The sequence below is a fragment of the Ornithorhynchus anatinus genome, chromosome 4, assembly GCF_004115215.2.
Source record: "Ornithorhynchus anatinus isolate Pmale09 chromosome 4, mOrnAna1.pri.v4, whole genome shotgun sequence".
NCBI lineage: Eukaryota > Metazoa > Chordata > Mammalia > Monotremata > Ornithorhynchidae > Ornithorhynchus > Ornithorhynchus anatinus.
The window spans coordinates 111494208-111521996 of record NC_041731.1 but is presented as its reverse complement, the minus strand read 5'-3'; the positions used below and the strand labels follow the sequence as shown (position 1 = coordinate 111521996).

The 27789-nt window shown below is 41.7% G+C and overlaps 1 protein-coding gene across 3 annotated transcripts in view; it reads left to right on the top strand.

Moving 5' to 3' along the window:
* Nucleotides 1–27789, top strand: part of ST6GALNAC3 (ST6 N-acetylgalactosaminide alpha-2,6-sialyltransferase 3) — a 569867-nt gene that overhangs the window by 506170 nt on the left and 35908 nt on the right. The window contains exon 4 of one of the 3 annotated variants that reach the window (XM_029063903.2): nt 1788–2056. The exons of the other annotated variants lie outside the window; for them this stretch is intronic. Within the exon in view, the coding sequence (XP_028919736.1) occupies nt 1788–1815 (28 nt within the window). The 3' untranslated portion in view covers nt 1816–2056. Of the gene's footprint in view, nt 1–1787; nt 2057–27789 lie in introns of those variants that run through there. 3 annotated transcript variants of the gene reach the window in all.

Here is a 27789-nt window from a genome sequence, read left to right as displayed (position 1 = left end):
GGAAGGCATGTTTCCTACCCTCAAAGAGCTTATGGTCTAAAGATGTGGCTCTTGAGGATAGCTAGGTGCTCACTCTGTGGGTGGATAAAGAACTGTATAGGCAGCCCTGTTACCTTCTGCCTCACAGCTGTTTGATCAAGAAGTAGCTGGCTGGCTCCATCCCTTTGAGCCAGAAAGATGTTGAAAGAGAGTCAAGAGGGAGCTTGCTGTCCTGACAGGGCCCAGCCTGAAGTTCCCACTAGCCTTGCCAGATGGCAGGACTGGCTGAAACTGCAAATGTCCCTCTCCACGCCACACCCTAGCTCCCTATCCCTTTAAAACTAACAGCGATTCTGAGCCAGAGAAGACGAACACTTACCCCACATGACTGCTGGGTGTCGCACAAACTGGTGCGGAAGTGGTAAGCTGCACCCTAGCCTGGAATAAGAACAACCAGGTACTTTGTTCCCCACAGCCGCCTGAGAGCCAGTGGTGAAAGTGTTTCACATGGTGTTTCACCCCTCTGAAATCTACCCTCCATCCATCCCAAATCAATTGATCGATGGTATTTATTGAGCATTTCCTATGTGCAGGGCACTATACTAAGTGCTTGGGAGAGTACCATACAATAGAGTTGGTAGACATGTTCCCTGTCCACAATGAGCTTACAGTCTGGAAGGGGAGTCGATATTAATATGAATAAATAATTTATGTTTTCTAACTTAAATGTATGCACATAAGGGCTGCAGAGTTGAGGGTGGGGCAATTATCAAATGTCCAAAGGTTATATATCCAAGAGCATAAACAACATAGGAGAGGGAGATGGGGAAAAGAAGGTTTAATCAGGGAAGGCCTCTTAAATTAGATGAGACCTAGAAATGAATGTGGAATAAGTTTGTTTTCTCTCTCACTTGCTCGCTCTCTCTCCCTACTCATTCCCCACTTTCGTTTAAATTGTATAATTGTGTGGTTGCTGATCAATTGCTCAAAGGCTTTATTTTGGCTGGCTTAAAAAAGTTTGCAGACCTCTGTTTTCATAGGATCATTTTTATTGTAATCAAGAAGAAGCCATTTTCCCAAGGAACTAGATTGGGGTTCCTCTAGAAAGCTTCACTAATTAATTTGTCTTCTCCCCAGGTTACATCCTTCCAATTATATCTTGTCTTTTGACTCAGAACTTCCTGTTTTACTTCTGTGCATATCTACTGAATACTTCATTATTAAAGCACTTCCTTCTACCGGTAAATTCCTGCATGTAAATTCATCTTGGGCAAAGGTTGTGTCCTCTACCTCTATTGTATAATCCCAAGGGATTGAAACAGTGCTCCTTTCAATAAATTTTTTCCACCCAATCAATCAGTGGTATTTACTGAGCACTGTTGATTGAATGGATGGAAGAGATTTCCACGGGTCATGTAGTCTATCCATCTGTCTCCCGACAGAACATTATGGTCATTTTTCAGATTTGCTCCAATGCAATGCACACATTCCCATCTTCCTTCCTCACTTCCCATAGCCATCTCAAAAGCCCACCACTGATAGGTCTTTGGAGAGTTATAAACACCGGGAAAGACTTTTTATTTTATTATTCAGATTCTGCAGGCTCCTTCAGGGTAGATCTCTGGGATCGCAAAGGCCTTAGAAAGGAGAAATGGTGCTTAACGTCACAGGAGGCTGACAGAAGAGGCAAACAATTTAGTTAATGACATATCCATATTAAAAATAACATTCGCATTCAGGATTTTATTTGATGACCCCTCTCTTATTCTCTCTCTCTCCCTCTCTTTGTCTTTCTTTCTCTCTTGCAGGCACACATTTAACAGTTGCTCAGAATGAAACTGCAACCATGATATCTTTTAAATAATTCCTGAAGAAAGCACTTAGCACCTCCATTTATTTTCAAGAGTATGTTTTGGACATGAATGAAAAAGTTATCCCTGAAAGGAAATAATCAATAAATCATTTATCAGTTGTTCCACACTTTGTATAACAAATTGTAATTAGCATGATGTCTTTGTTGGCAAGTGCTTATCAGACAAATAGCATTTACGGAAGCAAATAAAAAACTCCATTAAAAAACTCAGTTATTGCATGGAGCTAATTGTGATGCTATCATTGGTATTTTATGTGATTAAATTGTTCATTTTCAATCTGGTATCCCTAATAGAAATGTCATTGTTAGTGCTTACCTGGGGTTCTGAGCATTCTTGCTAGATAACAAGATCTTTCTGAATGAGCAGTTAGGGTTGGGAATCTCCTCAAGCAAAAAAACCCCAAAAAACAGACAAACAGAAAAACTCTATGCTGTTTCCTCTTTCCTCTCCTCTCCTTTCTTGCAGCAAAGTAGGTAAATTAATATAATCAATCAGTCAAGCAGTAGCATTGATCGAGTTCTCTCTGTGTGCACAGCACTGTATTAAATGCTTGGAAAAGTGTGATAAAGTTGGTAGACATGATTTCCTCCCACGAGGAATTTACAATTTTGTAGGGAGGCAGACACTAAATTAAATTATAGATAGGGAGAAGGAGCAAGGTATAAGGGTTTGTACATAAGAGTTGTGGGGCCGGGATTTGGTGAATATCACAGTTCTTAGATGGCACAGCCATCAGTGTGCTGTTGATGCATAAGGGAAAGAAGGTAGAGTGGGGAGGTAGAGATTAGTCGAGGAAGGCTTCCTGGAAGAGCAATAATTATATTAAGGCTTTGAAGATGCAGAGTGTGGTGGTCTGTCAGTTATGAAGGGAAAGAGAGTACCAGGCAGGGAGGAGGGTGTGAACAAGGCTCCTGGGATGATGAAAAAATTGAAGCCATCAGGTGTGATCTTCCTAAAACCTCCCCTGACCCTTCCCAGTCCCTCCCCCCATCCTGCTCCTTCTTCGACTCTCCCATCTTTCCCAGAAGTATCTCAAGAGGAAATCTCTTGCCATCTCTCAAAATCTACTCCTTCCACTGTGCAGCCAACCCCATCCCTTTGCACTTTATCAAAACACTTGTCCCCTCCCTTCCTGCCATCTTCAACTCTGCTCTCCAATGGCTTCTTCCTCACTACTTTCAAACATGCCTATGCCTCTCCTTTGCTAAAAAACCCTTCTTTGACATCACTGCTCCCTCCTGTTATTGCCTCATCCTCCTACTACACTTCCACTCCAAACTCCTTGGGCAAGTTGTCTATACCCACTGTCGCAAATTCCTCTTCTCTAATTCTGTCCTTGATCCCCTCTAATCTGGCTTCCATCCCCTTCATTCCACAGAAGCCACCTTCTCAAAGGTCACCAATGAACTCCTTGCCAAAACCAACAGCCTCTATTCAATCCTAATCCTCCTCAAACTCTTAGCTGCCTTTGACACTGCCAATAATAATACTGTTGGTATTTGTATTTGTTAAACACTTACTATATGCAGAGCACTGTTCTAACTCTGGGGTATACAAGGTAATCAGGTTGTCCCACATGAGGCTCATAATCTTCATCCCCATTTTACAGATGAGGTAACTGAGGCACAGTTAAGTGACTTGCCCACAGCCACACAGCTGACAAGTGGCAGAGTTGGGTTTCGAACCCGTGACCTCTGGCTCCCAAGCCCATGCTCTTTCCACTGAGCCATGCTGCTTCTCTAACCAACCAACCAACCAGAGGTTGCCAACCAACCTCTTCTCCTGGAAACATCATCCAGCCTCATCTTCACTGACACTGTCCTATCTTGGTTCTCCTCCTATCTCCCTGGCTCCTCATTTTCAGTCTCTTTTGTGAATTCTTCCTCTGCCTCCCCCTGCATAAATGTGGGTGTCCACCAAGGCTCATTTCTGGATCCCCTTCTATTCTCCATCTATACCTGCTTCCTTGGAGAACTCATTCATTCATATGTCTTCAACTCTCACCTCTATGCAGGTGATTCCCAAATCTACATCTTCAGGCCTGTTCTTTCTCCCTCTCTGCAGTCTCATATTTCCTCCTGCTTTCAACACATTTTTACTTGGCTGTCCTGCCGACACCTCAAACTTAACATGTCTAAACACTCCTTATTTTCCACCCAAACCTAGTCCTTTCCCTGATTATCCCATCATTGTAGATGGCAACACTATCCTTCCTGACTCAAAAGCTGGTAACGCAGCATGGCTCAGTTGAAAGAGCTTGGACTTGGGAGTCAGAGGTCGTGGGTTCTAATTCCAGCTCTGCCACTTGCCAGCTGTGTGACTTTGGGCAAGTCACTTCACTTCTCTGTGATTCAGTTACCTCATCTGTAAAATGGGAATTAAAACTGTGAGCCCGCCGTGGGACAGCCTGATCACCTTGTATCCCCCCAGTGCTTAGAACAGTGGTTTGCACATAGTAAGCACTTAACAAATATCACCATTATCCTTATCTGGTCTCTCTCATTCAACCCATATATTCAATTGCCATTGTTCTTGTCTGTCTCTCTCCCCCGATTAGACTGTAAGCCCATCAAACAGCAGGGACTGTCTCTATCTGTTGCCGACTTGTTCAGTCCAAGCACTTAGTACAGTGCTCTGCACATAGTAAGTGCTCAATAAATACTATTGAATGAATTGAATGAAATCCATCACTAAATCCTGTCAGATTGACCTTCACAATATTGCTAAAATCCACTTTTCCTCTCCATCCAGATGGCTGCCACATTAATCCAAGCATTTATCTTATCCCACCTTGATTGCTGTATCAGCCGCCTTGCTGACTTCCCTGCCTCCTGTCTCTCCCCACTCAAGTCCATACTTTACTCTGCTGCCCAGATTATTTTTATACAGGAACATTCAGGCTTTGTTTCCCTACTCCTCAAGAACATCCAGTGGTTGTCCATCCACCTCCACATCAGACAGAAACTCCTTACCATCAGCTTTAAAGCACTCAATCAGCTTGCCCCCTTCTTCCTCAACTTGCTACTCTCCTATTACAACCTAGCCCGTACACTTGGCTCCTCTAATTCTACAATCAATCTTGTCTATCTCACCACTGACCTCTCACTCACGACCTGCCTCTGGTCTGTGATGCCCTGCCTCTTCACATCCAACAGACAATAACTCTCCCCTCAAGGCACATCTCCAAGAGGCCTTTCCTAACTAAGCCCTCTTTTCTTTTTATTCCACTCCCTTCTACATGGCCCTGACTAGCTCCCTTCCTTCATCTCCCCACTCCAAGGCCCACAGCACTTATGTACATATCTGTAATTCTATTTATTTATATTTATGTCTGTCTCCCCCTCTAGACTGTAAGCTCAATGTGGGCAGGGAATGTGTCCCTTATATTGTACTGTACTCTTCCAAGCACTTAGTACAATGCTCTGAACACAGTAAGCCCTCAATAAATATGATCGACTGCTATTATTATTAATAATCATAATATAATTTATTCATTCAATCATATTTATTGAGCACTTCCTGTGTGCAGAGCACTGTACAAAGCACTTGGAAAATACAATTCAGAAATAGAGACCATGACCACACCAGGTTTACAGTCTAGGAGAGGGGAGACAGACATCAAAACAAGTAAACAGACATCGATGTAAATAAATAAAATTATAGATATATATACATCAAAACAAGTAAAGAGGCATTAATATAAATAAATAGAATTATAAATATGTCCATATATACACAAGTGCTTTGGGGCAGAAAGAGGAGGTAGAGCAAAGGGAGCGAATTGAGGTGATGTGGAAGGGAGGGGGAGCTGGGGGAAATGTGATTGTTTGGTGGATTTGAGGAAGAAGAGCGCTTCATGGCCAGAGGTAGGATGTGGGCTAGGGGTCGACGGTAGAACAGGTAAGAACGAGGCACAGTGAGAAGGTTAGCACCAGAGGAATGGAATGTGCAGGCTGGGATGTAGAAGGCGAGAAGGGAAGTGAGGTAAGAGGGGACAAGGTGACGGAAAGCTTTGAAGCCAATAGTGAGGAGTTTTTGCTTGATATGGAAATTGATAAGCAACCACTGGTGATTTTTGAGGAGGGGGGTGGCATGCCCAGAATGTTTCTTTAGAAAGATAATCTGGGGAGCAGAGCACAGTATGGACTGAAGTCGGGAGAGACAGGAAGTTGGGAGGTCAGAAAGGAGGCTGATGCAGTAATCCAGTCGGGATAGGATGAGTGATTGTACTAACATGGTATGGTTTGGATGGACAGGAAAGGGCAGAGCTTGGCGATGTTGTGAAGGTGAAATGGGCAGGCTTTGGTGACGGATTGGATTTGTGGGGTGAATGAGAGAGCGGGGTCAAGGATGACACCAAGGTTGCGATCTTGTGAGATGGGACGGATGGTTGTTTCGATAACAGTGATGGGAAAGTCCGGGAGAGGACAGGGTTTGGAAGGGAAGGGGATCTGTCTTGGATATGTTGAGTTTGAGGTGGTGGGAGGACATCCAAGAAGAAATGTCCTGAAGGCAGGAGGAGATGTGAGCCTGGAGGGAGGGAGAGAGAACAGGGAGGAGATACAGATTTGGTGTCAGCCGCAGAGAGATGATAGTTGAGAATGATAATGATATATTAGTTAAGCACCTACTATATGTCCTACTAAGCACGGGACTAGATACAAGATAATCAGATTGGACACAATCCAAGTCTTACATGGCACTCAGAGTCTATGGGACTTTCATCAAGGACTTTTCCAAGGCAATGCAGTAGGCCAGTGACAACCCAAGAATAGAATCAGAGATCCCTGAGTGCTCTTCCCACTCCATGCTAATTCTGGTGGTGATACTAGGGAGAAAGAAAGGGTGAGGTAAAATGGAGACAGCTCCCCACTCCCTCAACCCCAGCCCACTCCCTCATAGAATAATACATCTTTATTTAGAAGACCCTAGGTGAGTGCACAATAATGTCTCGGCTCCATGGGAGGGCTGTGGGGACACTCGCTCCCGCCCAGCCCAGCTGGGCTCCCAGCCTCATGCCTCCAGTTTCCATTCAGTCCTGGAAATGGCCCAGATGAGAGCACCCTGCCTCATTAAGCTCTTTGAAGCCTGGCCCCTCCCAGGCCCCATCTCCTTCTCAAAATTGGGAAATCTTACACTGAAAAAGAAACATTGGCACCTGTGCCTTTGGGTAGGCTGAAAGCTGTGCAAGTGTAGAGTATGCTTTTAAATGCAAATTTTCTCTCAGAAATGGCATAAATAAAATGGAACTCACTAATTTATGCACATTATTTTCAATTTTTCCTTTTCCCAAGCAGCCATCAGAGAAACAGAAAGACAGTCTCCAAATTCCCCGCTTTCCTGTTTCAACATGCTATAGAGATTCGGGGTCCTTCGTTTCAGAGTGGGATACCACAGTTCCTCCACCCACCACTGAGATGATGCTATCCCTGTCTTGGAATTCTCTACCACACTAAGCAGTAGGATGAAGCAACGTAGCCTAGTGTATAGAGCACAGGCCTGGGAGTCAGAGGACCTGGAGGCTAATCCTGACTCTGCCATGTGTCTGCTATATGACCTTGGGCAAATCACTTAAGTTCTCTGGGCCTCTGTTATCTTTAAAATGGGGATTTAATCTTACTCCCTTCTATTTAGATTGTGAACCTCATGTAGGACAGGGACTGTGCCCAAACTGATTAACATATATCTTCCCCAGCATTTAGAACAGTGTTTGGCACATAATAAGTACTTAACATGTATTATTATTATTCTTATTGTCATTACTATTATTATTATTATTTTGATTCTCCTAACCGGCAGCTTTTGGACTTCCTTCCTCCATGATGAAAAGAATACTCCTCATATCTTCCTATTTCGAGTTTTCAGGGGAAAACACTATACAAACTACAAATTTTATGCAAACTATATAATGCCAAGGTTTGGGACTTGGGAGATAGGGAGAATAGTGGTATTGTCTACACCTCTTCTCATGCTCCTTCCAATTTATCCAATCAATGGTGTTTATTGAGTGTTTACTAAATTATAAAGATATTAAGAGCTTGGGAGAGTACAGTCCATCAGAGCTGGTAGACTCATTCCATTCCTATTAAGAGTTTACAGTCTAGATGGGGTGATAGTAATTAATACAAATATATTAATTGTGGATATGTATTATTAATTTTAAGTGCTGCAGGGTATAAGGTGGGATGAATATCAAGTCTTTAAATGATACATATCCAAGTACACATGAGATGCAGAAATAAAGGGGAGATGAGGGGTTAGTCACGGAAAGTTTCTTGGAGAAGTGATTTTAATAAGGATTTGAAGGTGGGGAGAATGAGGATCTGTTATATATGAAATGGGAAGGAGTTGGAGTCCAGAGAAAAGACATAGGCAAGGGTTTGGCGATGAGGTAGATAAGATCAAGGTCTAGTGAGGCATTGACATTAAAGGAGCAAAGTGAGTGTGTTGGGCCATATTAGGAAATCGACAAGTTAAGGTAGCAGAGGGCAAGGTGATCAAGTGCTTTAAAGCCAGTGGTAAGGAGTTTCTGTTTGATGTGGATTTGAATGGGAAACCACTGGAGGTTCTTGAGGAGTGGGGAGACACAGACTGAACTTATTTTAGAATAATGATGTGGGTAGCAGAGTGAAGGTCCTCAGTGGGGAGAGACAGGAAGCAGGGACATCAGTGAGGAAGCTGATACATTAGTCTAGGTGGAATATGATAAGTTCTTGGAGCAACACAGTAGGGGTTTGGATGGAGAAGAGAGGATAGCTTTTAGCAGTGTTGTGAAGGTAGAACCAACAGGATTTGGGGACAGATTGATTATGTGGGTTGAATGAGAGTGAAGACCAGGATAATGCCAAGGTTGGGGACTTGGGAGATAGGGAGAATAGTGGTGTTGTCTACAGTGATAGGAAAGTTGGGGGAGGACAGGGTTTGGGTGGGAATAATGATAATAATGTTAATTATTAAAATAGTACTTATGGTAGTTGTTAAGTGCTTATTATGTGTCAAAGACTGCAGTCCTTGTCCCACTTGGGACTCACAGTCTAAATCAAAGGGAGGGGAATTTAATTCCCATGTTATGTAAGAGGTAACTGAAGTACAGAGAAGTTTTATTTCAGGATGTGTTAACTTTTAGGTGTCAGTGGTACATCCAAGTAGAGATCTTCTGAATGTCAGGAAGAAATGCAAGACTGCAGAGAGAGAGATAAGTAAGGGCTGGAGAAGTAGATTTGGGAATAATCTGCAAAGATCTAGGAGTTGAAACCTTTGGACCAAATGGATTATCCAAGGAAGTGTGTGTGGATGGAGATCAGAATGGGACCGAGGACTGAGCCTTAAGGGACTCCTACAATTAGAGCTGGTGAAAGAGACTGAGAATGATCAGTTGGATAGGAGGAGAAACAGGAGAGGACAGTCTCAGTGATGTCAAGGATAGACAATATTTCCAGGAGAAGGGGGTGGTCCACATTGTCAAAGGCAACTGAGAGGTCTAGGAGAATTATGATGGAATAGAGGTCATAGCATGAAGAAGGTCGCTGGTGACCTTAGAGAGGTCAGTTTCCATGAAGCGGAGGGGGCCTAAGCCTGATAGAAAGGGGGTCAAGAAGATAAGAAGAGAATTGGAGGAAAGGAAGTGGAGGCAGTGAGTAGAGAAAACTTGCTTAGTGAGTTTGGAGAGAAAGGGCAGGAGAGATATGGGATAATAACTGGAAGGAGCTGTGGGATCAAAGGAGGGTGTTTTTTTTTAGGAAGATGATGCATAAGCATGTTTGAAACAGTGGGCAATAGCCACTGGAAAATGAATGGTTGAAGATGGTGGTCAGGGAGGGAAGAAGGAAGAGGACAGTTTTGATAAGGTGGAAAGGAATGGGGTCGGAGGTGAAAGAGGAGGCATTTTGAGAGTACGTGGGAGATCTCCTCTTGAGATATTGCTGGGAAAATGGGAAAGTAGAGGGTGAGGTAGGAGAAGGGAGGGACTGGCGAGGAGCAGGGGAGATTTTAGGGAGTTCATATCTGATGGTCTTAATAAAGACTGTGGCCAGTTGCAGTAAGTGGTCAATAAATACCACTGATTGAGCAGGTGTGTCCAGTGGGTATTGAAGCTAATAAACATGGGGAAATAATGTTGCCAGACAGAGGAGAGGGCAGAGTTAAATCAGGTGAGGATGAGTTTGAGATGAATGAGGTTGGCCTGGTGCCTGGATTTCCTCTAGCAGTGCTCTACAGCGAATGTATGGGAGCAAAGGAAGCATACTGTGAAGGTGATCCAGGGCTGTGGGTTAATGGAATAAGACTGTTAGAGGTACAGGGGAGAAAAGGACTTGAGTTCAGTTGACAGCCCAGAGTTGAACGTGTGGATTTGTTTGGCATGATGATTTTAGGAATTGGAGGTATTCAAAAGATCAGAGGTCTTTGTGGACATATGGGGCAGATTTGTGGAGAGGGGGATTGTGGGAGAGAGAGCAGGTGAGAAGATTATGATTGGAGACAGGGATTTCAGAATTGATGACCATTGGCATTTGGGGCTGAAACCAAGAAGCTGATGATCATTTTTTCTTATTCCATCTGTGATTTAGGGTCTGGAAAGTTTCGACTCCCAAACCTTTGGATTTAGGTTGGACCAAACTCAAGGAACTCTTCCGACTAAGTTGCCAGCACTAGTTCCACAGAGGAACTACTTGTTTCATGGCTTCTCTGGTCGCCGAGGACATGGTCTGGTTCAGTGTAGATCATCTCACCCACCTATAGAACCCCTCCTCTGAGATGCTGTAGAGCTGGTCCAGAGACAGTAGGGATTGTAGGTCCAGAGATAGTAAGGATTGTACAGTGACTAGAGCTGATAAGATCAAGTATGTGCCCAAGTTGGTAAGTGGGTGAAGTGGTTTGGAGCAGATGGTCAATGGGTTAAAGGAGCGACAAGAACCAGCAGTGGAAGGGTCACTGCCAATGTCCACATGGATATTGAAATCTCCAAGGGTCAATGTTGGAAAATCTTTTCAACAGATATTCCATGTTATCATTATTATACTTATTAGGCACTTACTATGTGCCAAGCACTATACTAAGCACTGGGGTAGAAACAAGATAATCAGATTGGACACTGTCCCTGTGTCACACTGGGCTCACAGTCTAAGGAGGAGGGATTGGGATTTTAAACGTGAGGTAACTGAGGCACAGAGAAGTCCCCCGTTTAGACTGTGTGCCTGTCATTGGGCAGGGATTGTCTCTATTTGTTGCCAGTTGTACATTCCAAGTGCTTAGTACAGTGCTCTGAACATAGTAAGCACTCAATAAATACTATTGAATGAATGAATGAAGTTAAATGACCTGTCCAAGATCACACTGCAGCCAAGAGGCAGAATCAGTATTAGAGCCCAGTTCTTCTGGTTCCCAGGTTTATGCTCTTCTTAGGCTACACTGCTTCCCTGTCTCCATCCACTGCAATGCTCTCTTCCTCTCAAGGATTTCAAGGATTGTTTATAGTTCCACCTCCTCTGAAAATCCTCACTAACTGAATAGAAGTGAGGGGAATATTATCACTTTTTTGAAGTCCTGTAAACTATACCACAAGTTCTATACAATGAAATCACAAACACCCCAACCTGTCTCTAGTGAAAATATATATTGGAGAGGTTATCAGTTATGGGTTGAGAGTTGTGGTGAATTATGTCTCTAAACATTATTGTGTAGTGAGGGTAAATTAAGCATGCCATTTCATTTTTAGTTTTTGATTATTCCAGAATGTAAGCAGTCAAAAAGCCAGGAATGTAGCTATCTTTTGAATGCATGGTTGATTACATATGGGCTCGCAGCTAATTCAATTGACTAATGAGCACAAAACTGACCTACTTGGAAAGGTCCCAGGAGTGGAAGTCAGGAGACCTGAGTTCTAATCCCAGCTCCACCACTTGCCTGTTTTGTGACCTTAGGAAAATGACTTAATTTCTCTGCACCTCAGTTTCCTCATCTGCAAAATGGGGATTAAATATCTATTCTTCCTCCTCCTCAGACTGAGTCCCTTGTGAGACAGATTGTTCCTGATCTGTTTGCTCCTTGTGGGTAGGGAACATGTCTACCAAGTTAGGGAGGCAGCCTGGCCTAATAGAAAGAGCATGGGCCCTGGTTCCAGAGGACCTGGATTCTAATCCTGCCTCTACCAGTTGCCTGCTGAATGACCTTGGGAATGTCACTTAACTTCTCTGTGCCTCAGTTTCCTTATCTGCCAAATGGGGATTCAATACCTGTTCTCCTTCCAACTTAGATTGTGAGTCATGATGTGGGACAGGTACTGTGCCCAATCTGATTAACTTGTATCTACCCCAGCTCATAGAACAGTGCTTACCTTTAATAAGTGCTTAACAAATGTAATAATGATAATGATAATAATGAATAACACTTTTATAGTGCACTCTCCCAAAAGTTTAGTACAGTGCTCTGCACACAGAAACCACTTAATATGATTGATTGATTGTATTATATCTACTCTGTGCATACCTTAGTGCTTTTATTAACCATTATTACTATTTTTATTACTTGGATCTTGGTTTTAATTGTGGGAAACTCCATATCTTCAAAATAGTACATTTTCACTTAGCTATTTGATGAGAACACTGTTAAGGAGTTAGGAAACGTTCTTCTGACAACACTCATTTGTCTGGTCAGAACGTAGTTGGTGTTGGAAGAAACAGTTGTGCACTTGGGGTGATGTCAATCAAGGTATGTGTACTATATTTTGACTTTTTTTTCATCACGTGTCAGCGAATGGATTGCTATCAGAGAATGGATTGTCGTTAGTTGATTGCATTAGTAAACGTTTTCAAGAATGGGCAGACCCATCAAACTTCCTGTTTCTTCTACTGATTTTGTTGTAAGCAAATCAAATTCTGGGGAAGGCCACCACCCAGTGTTTTTTGGTGTTTTTTGTTCTTGGTATTTGTTAGGCATTTGTTATGTGCCAGACACTGTACTAAGTACTGGGGAAGATATCAGTTAATCATGTTGGACACAGTCCCTTTCTCACAGAGTATTCACAGTCTTAATCCCCATTTTATAGATGAGGTAATTGAGGTACAGAGATGCTAAATGACTTCCTAGGGTTACAATCACTCACTCAATCATATTTACTGAGTGCTTTCTATCTGCAGAGCATGGTACTAAGTGCTTGGGAGAGTATAATACAACAAAATTGGCAGGCACGTTCCCTGCCCATCATGAGCTTACATACAGTCTAGAGGGAGGTAGACATTAATTTGAATAAATAAGTAATTTATGGTATATTATTTAAAGATATGTACATAAGTGCTGGGGGGTTGGAGATGTCCAAAGATCATACAGCAGACAAGTTGTGGAGCCAGAATTAGAACCTAAGCCCTTCTTACCCCTATGCCTGTGCTCTAGCCACAAGGCCATGCTAACCTCTTTGATAGTGCTTGCTTTTTGGCCTACCATCGAACGGATGCAAGGGCTAGCAGTGAGCGAAAAAATGTCTAGCAGTTAGTCACTGGGCTGTCCGTTCATTGTGGAAGTCAAAAAGTAAGAAGATCTTAAAAGAAGGATTTGGGCTTGGCATCGCTGCTTTCTGGGCTTAATCAAATTGGCATACATAAAATGATGCAGAAGCTACTCAGTATAGTTTAATTGAGCTAAGAATGGTTTCAAGCACTTAAAACCCAAAAGTTCACAGTAAATAAGATTCAGCCATCCCACTGTCTAATTGACAGCAGGCTTTTGCTGTTATGCCCAGTGCCAAGTCTGTGAATATCAATAAGCATCATTTAGCTACACATCCTTTCCTCAGATTTGATTTTTCAAAGCCTTTAGTTTGGGGAACCAGAATGTAGCAGCAATATGTGCTTTGTCTGTCTCCGTCGTTGGCCTTCCTGTATATTTTCTTTTCTCAGGGTTTTGAGGTTTCCATTTCAGTGAAAATTGTCTCCCTCACCCCACCTCCCCAGACTTGCCCTCACTTTGAAATTAATGGCAGTCTTGGTTCCAGGCAAGAGACTATTTCTGCTGGTGGTTTCTGTAGGAAGGGCTGAATTCCATCAGTGTTATTCAAATGGACAGAGGAGGTGGGGAAATTATTTATCTGATTTATCGAACAGAGGCAAGCCAGTCTCAGGGATTGGATGCCTTATGTTTAAAAGTCCTCTAGAATGAACACTATGTGTCTGAGGATATTCCAGTGTCCTGTAAAAATATACTAAATCTTTCTCTTGAATTCAGTTATTAATATTTATGAGAAAAATAAATATTGAGTTTTTTATTTAAAGAACTTGATCTGGGCCCATTAGGGAGAGTAAAGACATGTATACGTTTGAGTTTGAACTCAAAATTGAGTGAATGATGTGTTTCCTTTTTTTTTCAATGGTATTTCTTAAGCACTTACTATGTGTCAAGCACTGTTGTAAACCCTGGGGTAGATATAAAATTATTTGAGCTGTATACAATCTCTGTCCCATATGGGGCTCGCAGACTAAGTGGGAGGGAGAGAAGGTATTGAATCCCTATTGGCAGTTGAGGAAATTGAGGCAGAGAGAAGTGAAGTGACTTGCCTTAATTCACCCAGCAGGCAAGTGGCTGAGCGGGATTAGAACTCAGGTCCTCTGGCTTCCCGGACTGAGCTCTATCCAGTAAACTACACACCCTTCTCCACCACCTGGCAGGTCCATTTCCTGTTTGAGGGTCATCTTCATTTGGATTCCCTTTGCTGCAGTGTCTTAACACTGCTCTATGTAGGGAAAATGTTGGATGATGCTTCAACAGGAACAAAATCCAAATCAACCTCCTTAAGCCAAGCAATAGTAGAAATAATTTGAACTCGCAGTGTGTGTAGCTCCCTGCTAGGTGCTAGAGAGCTGATTCTCCCAAGCAGACAAGACTCTTTCCCTGAGTAAATAAAGGGACACAGCTGGCACAGCAGCGTATAAGGGAGAAATCGGAGTTTAATCCTATTTCACTCAATTTTTAGCTGAATATATTTTCATTCCGCCTATTTGACTAAATTCAACAATGGAAGGGAGCAAAGAGCATTTTCAAATTGCCACTAATCCTTATCCTGATCTTCGCTGTGGTGGTGCATCAGGACACAGATTAAAAGAGGTGGAATGCCCATTCTCTTTGTGTCTCGAAGAAAAGGTTACAGATTTCAAAATAGCTTTTATAAAACCTCCAAAGAGTGATCTATGCTTTTTGCCAGCTTGCCTTGGGGTGAGAGCTAATTAGGAGATTTCTCCCATGATCACTTTCACAGTAGACTTCACAAAGATCAGTCAATACGGTTGATTTGGGAGAGTACAATACCACACGGTTGGTAGACGCATTCCCTGACCCCAGTGCGCTAACAGTCTCCAGAGGGGAAGACAGGCATTCAAAGAAATTATGGCTATGTAATTAATGCTAAGTGTTCTAATTCTGAATGAATTCTCCCTTAAATTCTTAATCAGTCCTACATCTCTGATGTTTATACAGAAAGGATGTGAAACAATATTTTATTGTATAATCAGCCCAGCTTCTCCGAGTACCCATAGTCTCTGTTAATAAATTGACCCTGGAGGAAGAACATGTACTCTTTCCCTCAACTAGGGGTCAGCTGAATGCATTGTGCATACATTGTGCATACTATGTGCAGGTACTTAAAGAAGTAAACTACACAAACACCAGTTGCCTGCAAAAATAAATGCTCTTCTCAGCCAATCAATCAATTGTATGTATTGATCATTTACTGTGCACAGAACACTGTAATAATCACTTGGGAGAGTACATTACAAGAGAGTTGGTAGAGGGGTTCCCTGCCTGCAATGAGCTTACAGTCTAGAGAGGGAGACAGACATTAATATAAATGTTTAACTTGTGGCCAGAGACAAAACTGAGCTACTGGGAAAGTTGAGTTTAGTATTTTTTTCTTTTTCTTTTTATTTATTTAGTATTTATTTCTTTTCACAGTACTGTATTCATTGTTTTTTTTAAAAAAAATATTCAGTTTAGCTAATGAAAACTTTGTTTTTGGTTTTCGTCAACTGACATAACACATCATCAACAGCACCTACTGAGTGTCTATCCTTTGTAACACACTGTAGTAGGTGCTGAGGAAAATTCTAAGAGAATTGTAGAACAAGATTTCTGCTTTCCAGAAATGATGTCTATTGAGAACAAGGTAAAAACTAAAACTATACTACCATACTAACCTTCCAGTCATATCTTACACTCAGTTCTCCTGCCTCCATCTTCACTACTCTTCAGATATTCAAAGACCTCCTGAAAGCCCCCCTCCTCCAACAGTCTTTCCATGATTAATTCCCAGGTTCCAAAATCATATAAACCCATCATCCATCTCTAATACTTAAACATTTACATATACTCACTTTTAGCACTTGTGTATATATGGTTACTGAATTATTACATTTAATTCCTCAGTTTGTAAATGCTTTTATGCCTGTCTCCCCTACTGTAGTGCAAGCTCTTCATAGGCAGGGGACATGTCACTTCCTTGGTTTTGTGTTTTGTTTTGTTTTTTTGTTTGTGTTTTTTTAAGGGTATTTGGGAAATGCTCACCATGTGCCAGGCACTGTACTCAGTGTATTATTAATAATAATACTAATAGTACTTGTTAAGCAATTACTATGTGCCAAGCACTGGGTAGATACAAGTTAAGCAGGCTGTACACAGTCCCTGTCCCACATGGGGCTGACACTCTTAATTCCCAATTTACAGATGAGGTAACTGAGGCCCAGAGAAGTTAAGTGACTTGTCCAAGTTCACACAGCAGAAAAGCAGCAGAGGTGGAGATTAGAACCCAAGTCCTTCTGACTCCTAGGCCCATGCTTTATCCACTGGGTCATGCTGCTTCTTAGCTGTTTAGAATTTACCTCATGCTTAGTAAATTGCATTTCGACTACTACGAATAATAATATTGGTACTATAAATGCACATCCAGATAGGTAAATGAGTGGGGAAGTGCCTGATGGTCTTCTCTCAACCCCATATGAAGTCATCTCAACGGCCACCTTAAACACTTAGCTTAGAACATAATATATAGAACATAGGCATATAGAACTTATATGTCTAGAACATTTGCATATAGAGATTTATACATACTCAACTCTACCTTGCTGTGTGTTTTCACTCTGCAATTAGATAGAACACTGTTAGAAAATTAGGGAACATTTGGCCAACATAGCAAGCCCATGTAGAATCAGCAAGCTGTGGTGTGGGAATAAATGGTCTGTGCCAGTGTATGCAGCATCTGACTGGGTGGATACTATAGAGTAGTTTCCCTTCTGGGGTTCTGCAAGTATGGAGTCCCAATATCAGAGCAAAACTGGATATACTATTATACCTGCCAGTCTCACCTTTATAATATCGCCAAGATCCACCCTTTCCTTTCCACCCAAATGGCTATCTTACTGGTACAGGCTCTCATAATATCTCGGCTGGACTATTGTGTCAGCCTTCTCTCTGATCTCCCTTCCTCCTGTCTCTCCCCACTCTACTCTATTCTTCATTCTGCTGCCCGGCTCATCTTCCTGCAGAAATGCTTTGGGCATGTCACTCCCCTTCTTAAAAACCTCCAGTGGTTGCCTATCAACTTCCGCTTGAAACAAAAACTTCTCACTCTAGGCTACAAGGCTCTCCATCACCTTGCCCCCTCCTACCTCTCCTCCCTTCTCTCTTTCCACTGCCCACCCCGCACACTCCACTCCTCTGCCGCCCACCTCCTCACCATCCCCTGTTCTCGCCTATCCCGCCGTCGACCCCTGGGCCACGTCCTCCCGCTGTCCTGGAATGCCCTCCCTCCTCACCTCCACCAAACTAATTCTCTTCCCCTCTTTAAAGCCCTACTGAGAGCTCACCTCCTCCAAGAGGCCTTCCCAGACTGAGCTTCCCCTTATCCCTCTGCTCCCTCTGCTGCCTCTCTACCCCCCCTTCACCTCCCCTCAGCTAAGCCCCTTTTTCTCCCCCTTTCCCTCTGCTCCTCCCCCTCTCTCTTCCCCTCTGCTCAGCACTGTGCTCGTCCGCTCATTTGTATGTATTTTTATTACCCTATTTATTTTGTTAATGAGATGTATATCCCCTTGATTCTATTTATTGCTATTGTTTTTGTCTGTCTGTCTCCCCCGATTAGACTGTAAGCCCATCAATGGGCAGGGACTGTCTCTATCTGTTGCCGATTTGTACATTCCAAGTGCTTAGTACAGTGCTCTGCACATAGTAAGCGCTCCATAAATACAATTGAATGAATGAATGATAATAAAAATCACTGTGGTATTTGTTAAGCATTTACTGTGTGCCAGGAACTATACTAAGTGCTCGGGTGGATACAAGCAAATCAGGTTGGACACAGTCCCTGTCCCACATGAGGCTCACAGTCTCATTCCCCATTATACAGATGAGGTAACTGAGGCACAGAGAAGTGAAGTGAAAGACATTTATTTGTCTTTCCAGGTGACATAGACATGGTCTCTCACCAGCAGGAAACCCTCTTGAGTTTTTTGGCAGAGGCAGTGTTGGTTTGCATAGAGTCATCCCCACTCTCAGGCCAACTAGCTTTACGCCCACATTGTGAGATGGCTGGTAGGAGAAATGAGTGCCAGCCATTGTCACAGGGGAGACTATTCCGGAGACCTCAACAGGGCTCAGAGCTGCTATCACAAATAGACTTCTATTTCTGGAGCTGCCTCCTCAAATTTTACATTAAACTTTATGCATAACTTTTTTTAATGAAAAACTCTGCTTCCATTCAAAAATGTGAATGACTATATGCCTGGTACTGTGCTTGTGCACAGTAAGCACTCAGTATTTATTGATTAAATTAGTATTGTCAGAAGGAGAAAAAGTTAAATGCTCATTGTTCAAATTCTGTGAGAAAGAGGCCTAAATTGTATAGTAGCCCAGGGCCACCGAATTTCAATCCAGTGGTGGGAAGATGAAAGTCAAAGATGTGAGATGTGAAGAGTTCTGATTTCAGTGGCCGAAAACTTAAAACAGATAAGGCAGTTTCCTCTAATATTAAATTTCAAGACAAACCTTAAATATCTTCTGGCTATTGACATGTAAGATAAATGATTATAATGTGTTTCAGCAAGATGTAGCAGAAAAAGCATAATACTGGGAGTCAGGAGACTTGAGTTCTAATTCCAGAACGACCACTTGTCTCTTGTGTAATTTGGGCAAGTGACTTATTTTCTCTGTGTTTCAGTTTCCTCATCTGTAAAATGGGGATAAAATGCCTATGTCTACCAACTTTATTGTATTGTACTTTCCCAAGCACTTAGTACCGTGCTCTGAACATAATAACTGCTCAATAAACCTGATTGAATGAAAAAATGAAGTGCTCAGTAGATATCACTGATTGATCAAATGATTGATTGATTGTTCTCCCTTCCCCTTAGACCAAGCCTTGTATGGGACAAGGACTCTTTCTGATATGGCTATCTTATATTTACACCAGTGTTTAGCATATAGTAAGAGCTTAATGTGAACTCTCTTAGAACAGTGCTTGGCACATAGTCAGATCTGAACAAATACCATCATTATTATTATTCCTCTGCACATAATATGCACTCAATAAATATCATTGATTGATTGATTAGTAATCAATCAGGGTATATGAGCAGTACATTATTGGTGGAGTATTTTCTTTCTAGAGGAAATTGCCAAGTAAGGCCATAAAGGATATTTCAGGATGTGGAATGTTTTCATATCCTTTGTTGTGGCTGTGAACATTATAGTATTAATTGCCTGGGAAGATTTGGGTGCTTTCTTTTTCTTGGAAAATGAGTTTCCAGATCATCTGTTCTAGAATATTTTCTGTGTTTGTTCTCCCTAAATGGAAATCTCTAGCATGTTTGTGCCAGGGATATGAGTTCATCTGAACAGATTTTTCAACCCACACATTGTATTTTTACACAATGCTCCATGCCTAGCAACAAGTGGATGTTCTGCTAGCACCTCAAGCCCAATATATCTAAAACTGAACTCCTAATCTTTCCCCACCAAACCTCTCCTCCATCTAACTTTCTCTTTATTGTTGACATTGCCACTATCTTCCCCATCTCTCAAGCCCATAACTTGGGTGTTACCTTTAATTTCTCCTTTTCTTTCAACCCGCATATTATTATTATGGTATTTGTTATGTGCTTACTATGTGCCAAGCACTGTTTTAAGCACTGGGATAGATACAGGGTAATCAGGTTGTCCCACGTGGGGCTCACACTTTGAATCCCCATTTTATAGATGAGTAACTGAGGAAAAGAGAAGTTAAGTGACTCGCCCAAGGTCACACAGCAGACAAGTGGCAGAGACAGGATTAGAACCTATGTCCTCTGACTCCCAAGCCCTTGCTCTTTCCACTAAGCCACAATGCTTCTTAAAAGAATGGTATTTGTTAAGCCCTTACTATGTGCCAAGGACTGTTCTAAGCACTGGAGTAGATACAATGTAATCAGGTTGTCCCACATGGGGCTCACAGTTTTAATCCCCATTTTCCAGATGAGGTAACTGAGGTACAGAGAAGTTAAGTGACTTGCCCAAAGTCACACAGCTGATAAGTGGGAGAGTGGGATTAGAACCCACAACCTCTGACTCCCAAGACCTTGCTCTTTCCACTAAACAATGCTGCTTCTCATATTCAGTCTCCTGCCAAATCCTGTCACTTCTTGCTCCGCAACATTACTGAAATCCATCTTTTCCAACTCTCCAAATAATCATCATACTGTCCAGGTGTTTATCATATCTTAACTTCACTTTTCTATCAGTCTCCACACTAGTCTCCCTTCCTCCTCCAGAGGTTTCCCATTTCAGTTCATATTTCACTCTTCTGCCAGATCATTTTTTTCTAAAACATCATACTGTTCACATCAACACACTCCTCAAAAAGGTTCAATGATTGCCTATTCTTCTCCACATGAAGTAGAAACTCCTGATCACTGGCATTAAAACACTTTATCTGCACTTTCCCACTTACGTATGAATGCTCTTTTTTAAAAAAAGAAAATTTAATAGTATCTGTTAATCACTTACTATGCATCAAGCACTATACTAAGTGATTGGATAGATGCATAGGTTGATGTTGTCAGGTTGGACACAGTCCCTTTCAACATATGAGACTCACAGTCTTAATCCCCATTTTACAAATTACAAGTGACTACAAATGACTACAAGTGATTACAGGTGACTGGCCCAAGGCCACACGGCAGTCAAGTGCTTCTTCTTCCTTCTTCCTTCTTCTTCTTCCTTCTTTCTTCTCTTCCCCCAAATGAGGAGCCCTTTCTTAGCTCTATCCTGTTCTCCTCCTATTTATACTTTAATTCAACATGTTAAATTAGCATTTCAGAAGGAAATAGACTAGATGTTTAAATGTTTTATTATTTACTTTGTGTTACCCTTCTGAAATCACTTCTCCTCTAGGTGGCCTTTCTCAAGTAATTTCAGATCTTCCCACCCTACATCCCCCAACTGCCCCTGGGAGCCACCTCAGCCTTGGGTCTCATCTCCCTTCTTCCTCCCCTTCTTCCTTTTTATAATTTCTGTCTTCCTCACTAGCTTCTTGAGGGCAGGGAATTGTGTCTGTTAACTCTTTTATATTCTCCCATGTCGTACTCTGTGCAGACTAGGTACTCAATAAATATTATTGATTGATGGATTCCATACTTAAACAGGGACCTTAAGGTACATAGTCTCAAGGTTCAGAGATACACATACATACATGAGCAGCAGTCATGTCCCTTACTGGATTATAAGCAACTGGAGGGCTGAGTTCAAGTGTACTAAATTTCTTGAAATTTCCCAAGCACTTAGTACAGTGTCCTGAACACAGTGGATGCTCAGTAATTATTATTCACTGATCAATTGATGTGTCCCCTCAGGGCACATCTTAGAAGTAGTAAGGTAACATTGACTGCCACCTGAGTTTCTTGCTGAGTAGATTTTATTTTTATTGCAATATGTGAGTATCCACTATTTAGAATTTGAGTCTCTTGTGGACCACGGACCAGATGTTAATTGGGTTTCATTTATCACCTCAGTCTTACACTAATGAATTTCACATTAGGAATGCTTAAAAACTATTAGTAAGGATGATGATAATAATAATAATAATGATAATAATAACCTGCTTTCTCTTCCAAAGAGAAGTACATCCAGGACCACTTTATGATTATTATAAAGTTATTGAATCACTGGGATATGTCTATTTGGCTGTGTGGATTCAACTTATGGACATAAAGAGCATTCTAATAATGAGGTTAGAAGACTACTTCAAAACTAATTTACCTAATATAATTTCCCAAATTCCCTTTCATTTTTGGTAAAGAGTCATTTGAGGCAAGAACAGGCCATATTTGTGGAACTCTATTGAGTATGTTGATCTGAAAGACAACATCCTTGAGATGTAAAGACAGAAGAGCAGAATGAAGTTTACAAATAAGAGTAGTGTACCTGTTTTAGGATGATTCATAGAAATATAACTTCAAGTAAACCTGAAGATGGAAGGAAATTAGAGATATGGTGCAAATAATACATTCCCTAATTTAAAAGGAGGTGGAATAGGGGGCCAGACAGAAGAGTAATTACTGCTTAAAAATTACTATAGTCATATAGCATGACCTAGTGGAAAGAGAAGCACCATGGCTCAGTGGAAAGAGGATAGGCTTAGGAGTCAGAGGTCACAGGTTCTAATTCCGGCTCTGCCACTTGTCAGCTGTGACTGTGGGCACGTCACTTCACTTCTCTGTGCCTCAGTTATCTCATCTGTAAAATGGGGATTAAAACGGTGAGCCCATTTGGGACAACTTGATGACCTTGTAACCTCCCCAGTGCTTAGAACAGTGCTCTGCACATAGTAAGAGCTTAACAAATGCCATCATTATTATTAACTATTGTGGGCTTAAATTTCCTTATCTATAAAATGGGGAAAGATACCTGTTCTTGGTCCCTCTTAGACTTTATGCCCCATTTGGTACAGGGGTTGTGTCTGATCTGCTCATATGATACCTACCTAAGTACTCAGCCTAGTAAATGACACATAGTAAAAATGTTGGTTATGATGTAATATAAAATGGTATAAGCCATGCAGTACATGAAAGGATTTTCATGTTTTGCTTTCATAGGTTTAAGCTACACATTCTTGCAAAAATAATAAATTTCACTTGAAAGTCAAGCAGGAATAGGAAAGAATTGATACTGGATTTCTCGAACAAATGTGTCCAAGTGTCTGTTATCTCTGGAGACTTATATCATAGGATACTTCAGAAATTGTGCACAAATCACTGACTGTCATTTTTTTTTCTTTTTTGGAACTGGAGAAAAGAACCAATTGTCTGCATCCAAATATATAAAAAAAATCCAAAAAGTAGAGCACGGAGCAATCCATGCAGGAAAGACTCATGACTGGTCTGTTTCAATGTAGAGAGTATTTTGATCTCTCATTCACCGTCTCTAAAGCGTGTTTAGTGCTTTCTCATGTGCATCCATGATTCTACAAATGGTGCTAAGGGGAATAAGGAGATGTTCTAACTTGGCTAATATAGTCGATTTGTTAAACTCGTGTAAAAAGAGGACCTGACTGGCAAGAAGTATTAAGAAAATAAGTGAGATACTGTGAACCAGGTGCCTTTCAAAAGCAAAGAATGCCCACATTCTTGACCATCTTTAGACCAAGATTCAGGTCATATGCCCTGGGCAAACAATATAGGAAATGAAATAAAACAATAATGCTGCCATCTGGTTATAATAGCTATTTTCATTTCCTTGTATATATCTTTTGTTTCACTTCCATTGCCTGATTTTCAGATTAAGATCAGAAACATGTTGAGGCCACTGGGTTACCACAACCAACAGTCCAATAGGCTGGCTCCTGCAGGACGGACATGTCCAAGATGGACAGCCACCTCTGGTTCAAAGCCAAAGAGAGCCTTTGAAATGTTAATTTGAGAAGCAGCATAGCCTTGTGGATAGAGCACACACCTGTGAGTCAGAAGGATCTGGGTTCTAATCCTGGCTCCTCCACGTGTCTGCTGTGTGAACTTGGACAAGTCATTTCACTTCTATGTGTCTCAGTTATCTCATCTGTAAATGGGGATTAAGACTGTGAGCCCCGTGTGGGACATTGGCAGGGTCCAACGTCATTACTTTGTATATATTCCAGTATTTAGTATAGTGCCTGACACATATAATAAGTACTTAACAAATACCACAAAAAAGCACCATCTTGAATTTATTTCTCAATATAAATTTGGTGCTGCAAATCTTCCCTAAAAAGACAGCTAACCAAAAGAAGAGGGGAAAAATCCAGTACCACATAGTAAATGTAGTTGTCCTTCTTGTCAAAGACAAGTATTATTAAATACTTGTGCATAGATAGATAAGTAGAAATAGCTAGATATATATATGTATATATATATATAATATATATGCATACACTTCTGTAGGAGTAATAGTATATATTAACCACTTTCTGGGTTCAGAGCCCTGCACTAAGCTTTCACTGTAAAATGATGTTTTTATGCTGGAAAAATCTTGTGCATTTTTGACTGAGACGACGAATGTGAGACCAAACACCCTGTCACATCAGCAAGATAAAGGTTCACCTCGAGCAGTTCTCTATCAGTCAGTCAATCAATTGTATTTATTGAGCACTTACTGTGTGCAGAACACTATACTAAGCGCTTGGGAGAGTACAATTTAACAATGTAACAGACATATTCTCTGCCCATAACCAGCTTACAGTTTAGAGAGGAAGATACCATTAATACAAATAAATATTATTATGCCAGGGTTGGTTTTGGTGAAGCAGACAATACTTAGGACACATTTACTAGCCCCTCACACATCCAGGGGAAAATATGCACCCTAAATAGGGCTGTGTACTCACCCAAAGTCATCCCTCAAATGACTTATATTTTGAGCCCATACTTAGAACTTTTGACTAGGTGTAAGGCGGTATCCCATCACCGGTAAGACACAGACTAGGGTTGTTTTTCCCATAGTGGTGATGATTTACACAGAACCATCCACATGCTCTCGCCTGGTGCCTAAGGGAAGAGCCACAAGTCATAGAGGTACAGTCTGTGGCTAAGAGACAGAATGTGTCTTTGTGCACTCTGCAGACCTGGCCTCATCCACTTTGTGTGCTGTCATTGAGCGTGATGCTCACATCCACTGCAAAAACACTGGGGTTTTAAAAATATATTCATCTATTTATTTTAAATTGATGAATTTTAGTCTATGATGTACTACTTAAGAGATGTATCCATAGAGGTTGTTGGGGAAGTGTGTTAATTCACAAAGTAAACCGAAGGGCGGCTGAGTTGCTGGGTTGCTGAGATGCACATTTGAACGATAGACCTAGAAGTGTCACCTGTCGCTGGAGAAGGTCTCTTCAAACCCTAGAGAATGACAAATGAGAGTTTGAAAGGGCTGGGAATCTAATAATGGCATTTGTTAAGTGCTTACTATGTGCAAAGCACTGTTCTAAGCGCTGGGGAGGATACAAGGTGATCAGGTTGTCCCACGTGGGGCTCACAGTCTTCATCCCCATTTTACAGATGAGGTAACTGAGGCACAGAGAAGTTAAATGACTTGCCTAAAGTCACACAGCTGACAAGCGGCTGAGTCAGGATTTGAACCCATGCCCTTTGACTCCCAAGCCCATGCTCTTTCCACTAAGCCACGCTCCTTTTGTTGGATATGAAGGGGAGAGAGTTACAGGCCAGAGAGAGGACATGGACAAGGGGTCAGCGGCAAAATCAAGAGGATGGAAGTACAGTCAGTAATGATGATGATATTAATGATGGTATTTAAGTGCTTACTATGTGCCAGGCACTGTACTAAGCGCTGGGGTGGATACTAGCAAATCGGGTAGGACACAACCCCTGTCCCATGTGGGCATCACAGTATAATCCCCATCGGCAGAGGGGAGTCAGTCATTCGTATTTTTTTGATCACTTCCTGTGTGCACAAAACTGTACTAAGCAGTAGGGAGAGTTCAATACAACAAAAAACAGATTCCCTGCCCAAAGCAAGCTTACAGTCTAGTGGAGGGAGTTGCTTGTGTAGATGTCCCAGCCACATACTAACTGATTAGGAATGCTTGAGTTGGAATTGAGCCCTTAGCTTGTTTTTCTTTTTGGGCGAAGTTTGAAGTGGCACAGTATGCCACCTCTGTTGCTAGACATGATTGTTCTATGCTCTGTGGAGCCAGCAGTTCATGCCTCTACGTTGCCTTCCTACCCTTGTCACTTGGCTTTACATCTGACCAGAGATGCATCCAAGTCAGGTCAAGGGAAGAGGAAGCCACGGGCAACACAGTCCAATTCTTTTATGAGTGTTTGTTCAATGTTCCTCTGAGCAGCTGGCATTCGCCACAGAGGGTAAAGGCACTATAACTGGAAGCATCTGGGATATTGAGTCAGCAGCAGTGTTGTTTCCTGTTCATGAATAGCACAGGAGGAGGACAGAGGCAAGAAATGACTGCCGCTTGGACACCAAAGAGCGTAGGTAGAGCATTTTGAGCTCCTTTAAAAGCCAAGCAAATCCAAAATAGTATGACAATTTGCAATTGTATTTTGAAATATGAAATCATTTAATCACCAAGAGGCATTGGAATTACCACTCCTAAACACATGTTTTATTTTCAAAGAGACTGAAGTTGTTAAGATATTTTATCATGTGCTTGACCCTTCCTCTTGGGCAACAAAGGGCGTAGGTAGAGCATTTTGAGCTCCCTAAAAAGCCAAGTACATCCAGAATGGTATAACCATTTGTGATTGTATTTTGAAATGTGAGATCATTTAATCACCAAGAGATGATGGAATTACACTCCTAAATATGTGTTTTATTTTCAAAGAGACTGAGGTTTTTAAGATATTTTGTCATGTGCTTAACCTCGAAGATAAGACCCAGGGAGTGAAAAGCTCCCCTAGATAACTTTGCCCTTTGCTCCTTTAACTAACTGTCAGTGTTGATTCCGTGAAGGAGAGTGACCTTTTTGGGAAAACTGTTTCTCTGGGCTGCGGAATTGCCCAGCAGAAAATGAGTCCGGAGGGCTCATGCAGAAATCAACTTCACTGAGTCTGTATAATTATAAAACAGTTAGAGATGTTTGAACAATGGAACAAGGAGTTTTCTGAAATTTATCTGCACGGATTCAAATAGGATCATTTGAGACCTCATTGTTAAACCAAAGCTCAGATTCACTTTATTGCTCCTGATTACAAAGAAAATGATTTTTCTTTGTTTTGCCTCCATCTGAGAGCCTACTAGAGGTGCCACTATAAAGAAAAGAGGCAGGATCAAAGCATATTGATTTTCCTTTCAAACCCAGCTGGCACTTTCCCAGTTCCACACCTACCATCAAAAATATGCTGATGCTGTTTTCACCCCAAAGTCACCTATGAAGAGGGAAAATGACTTGAATAAGGAGGCAGAACAGGTTCTAAGCGCTGGGACAGATACACAGAAAAGCAGCATGGCCTACTACTTGTTTTGTTTTGTTCTGTTTTGCTCTGCTGTCTGTCTCCCCCATTAAGACTGTGAGTCCGTTGTTGGTCAAGGGATTGTCTCTATCTGTTGCCCAATTGTTCAGTCCAAGCGCTTAGTACAGTACTCTGCACATAGTAAGCACTCAATAAATTCCATTGAATAAATGAATGAATGAACAGGTTCTGTTGTTTTGTTTATTAGGAAAATGAAGAGCTTTACGAGGAGACATTGCTACTAGGGAATCTGGCTCTTGGCTCCATGGAGAATCCAGCGATCCCCACCCCCAAATCAGTAGCAATCAATCAGTGAAATTTACTGAGTGCTTACTGTGTGCAGACACTGTACTAATGAGCTTACAATCTAGTGGGGGAGACAGACATTATTATAAATAAATAAATCAATGTGTAGCAATAGATTTGCTATATTCCCCCTCTTAGCTTTAGGATAAGGGAGCAAGCAGTGGGAA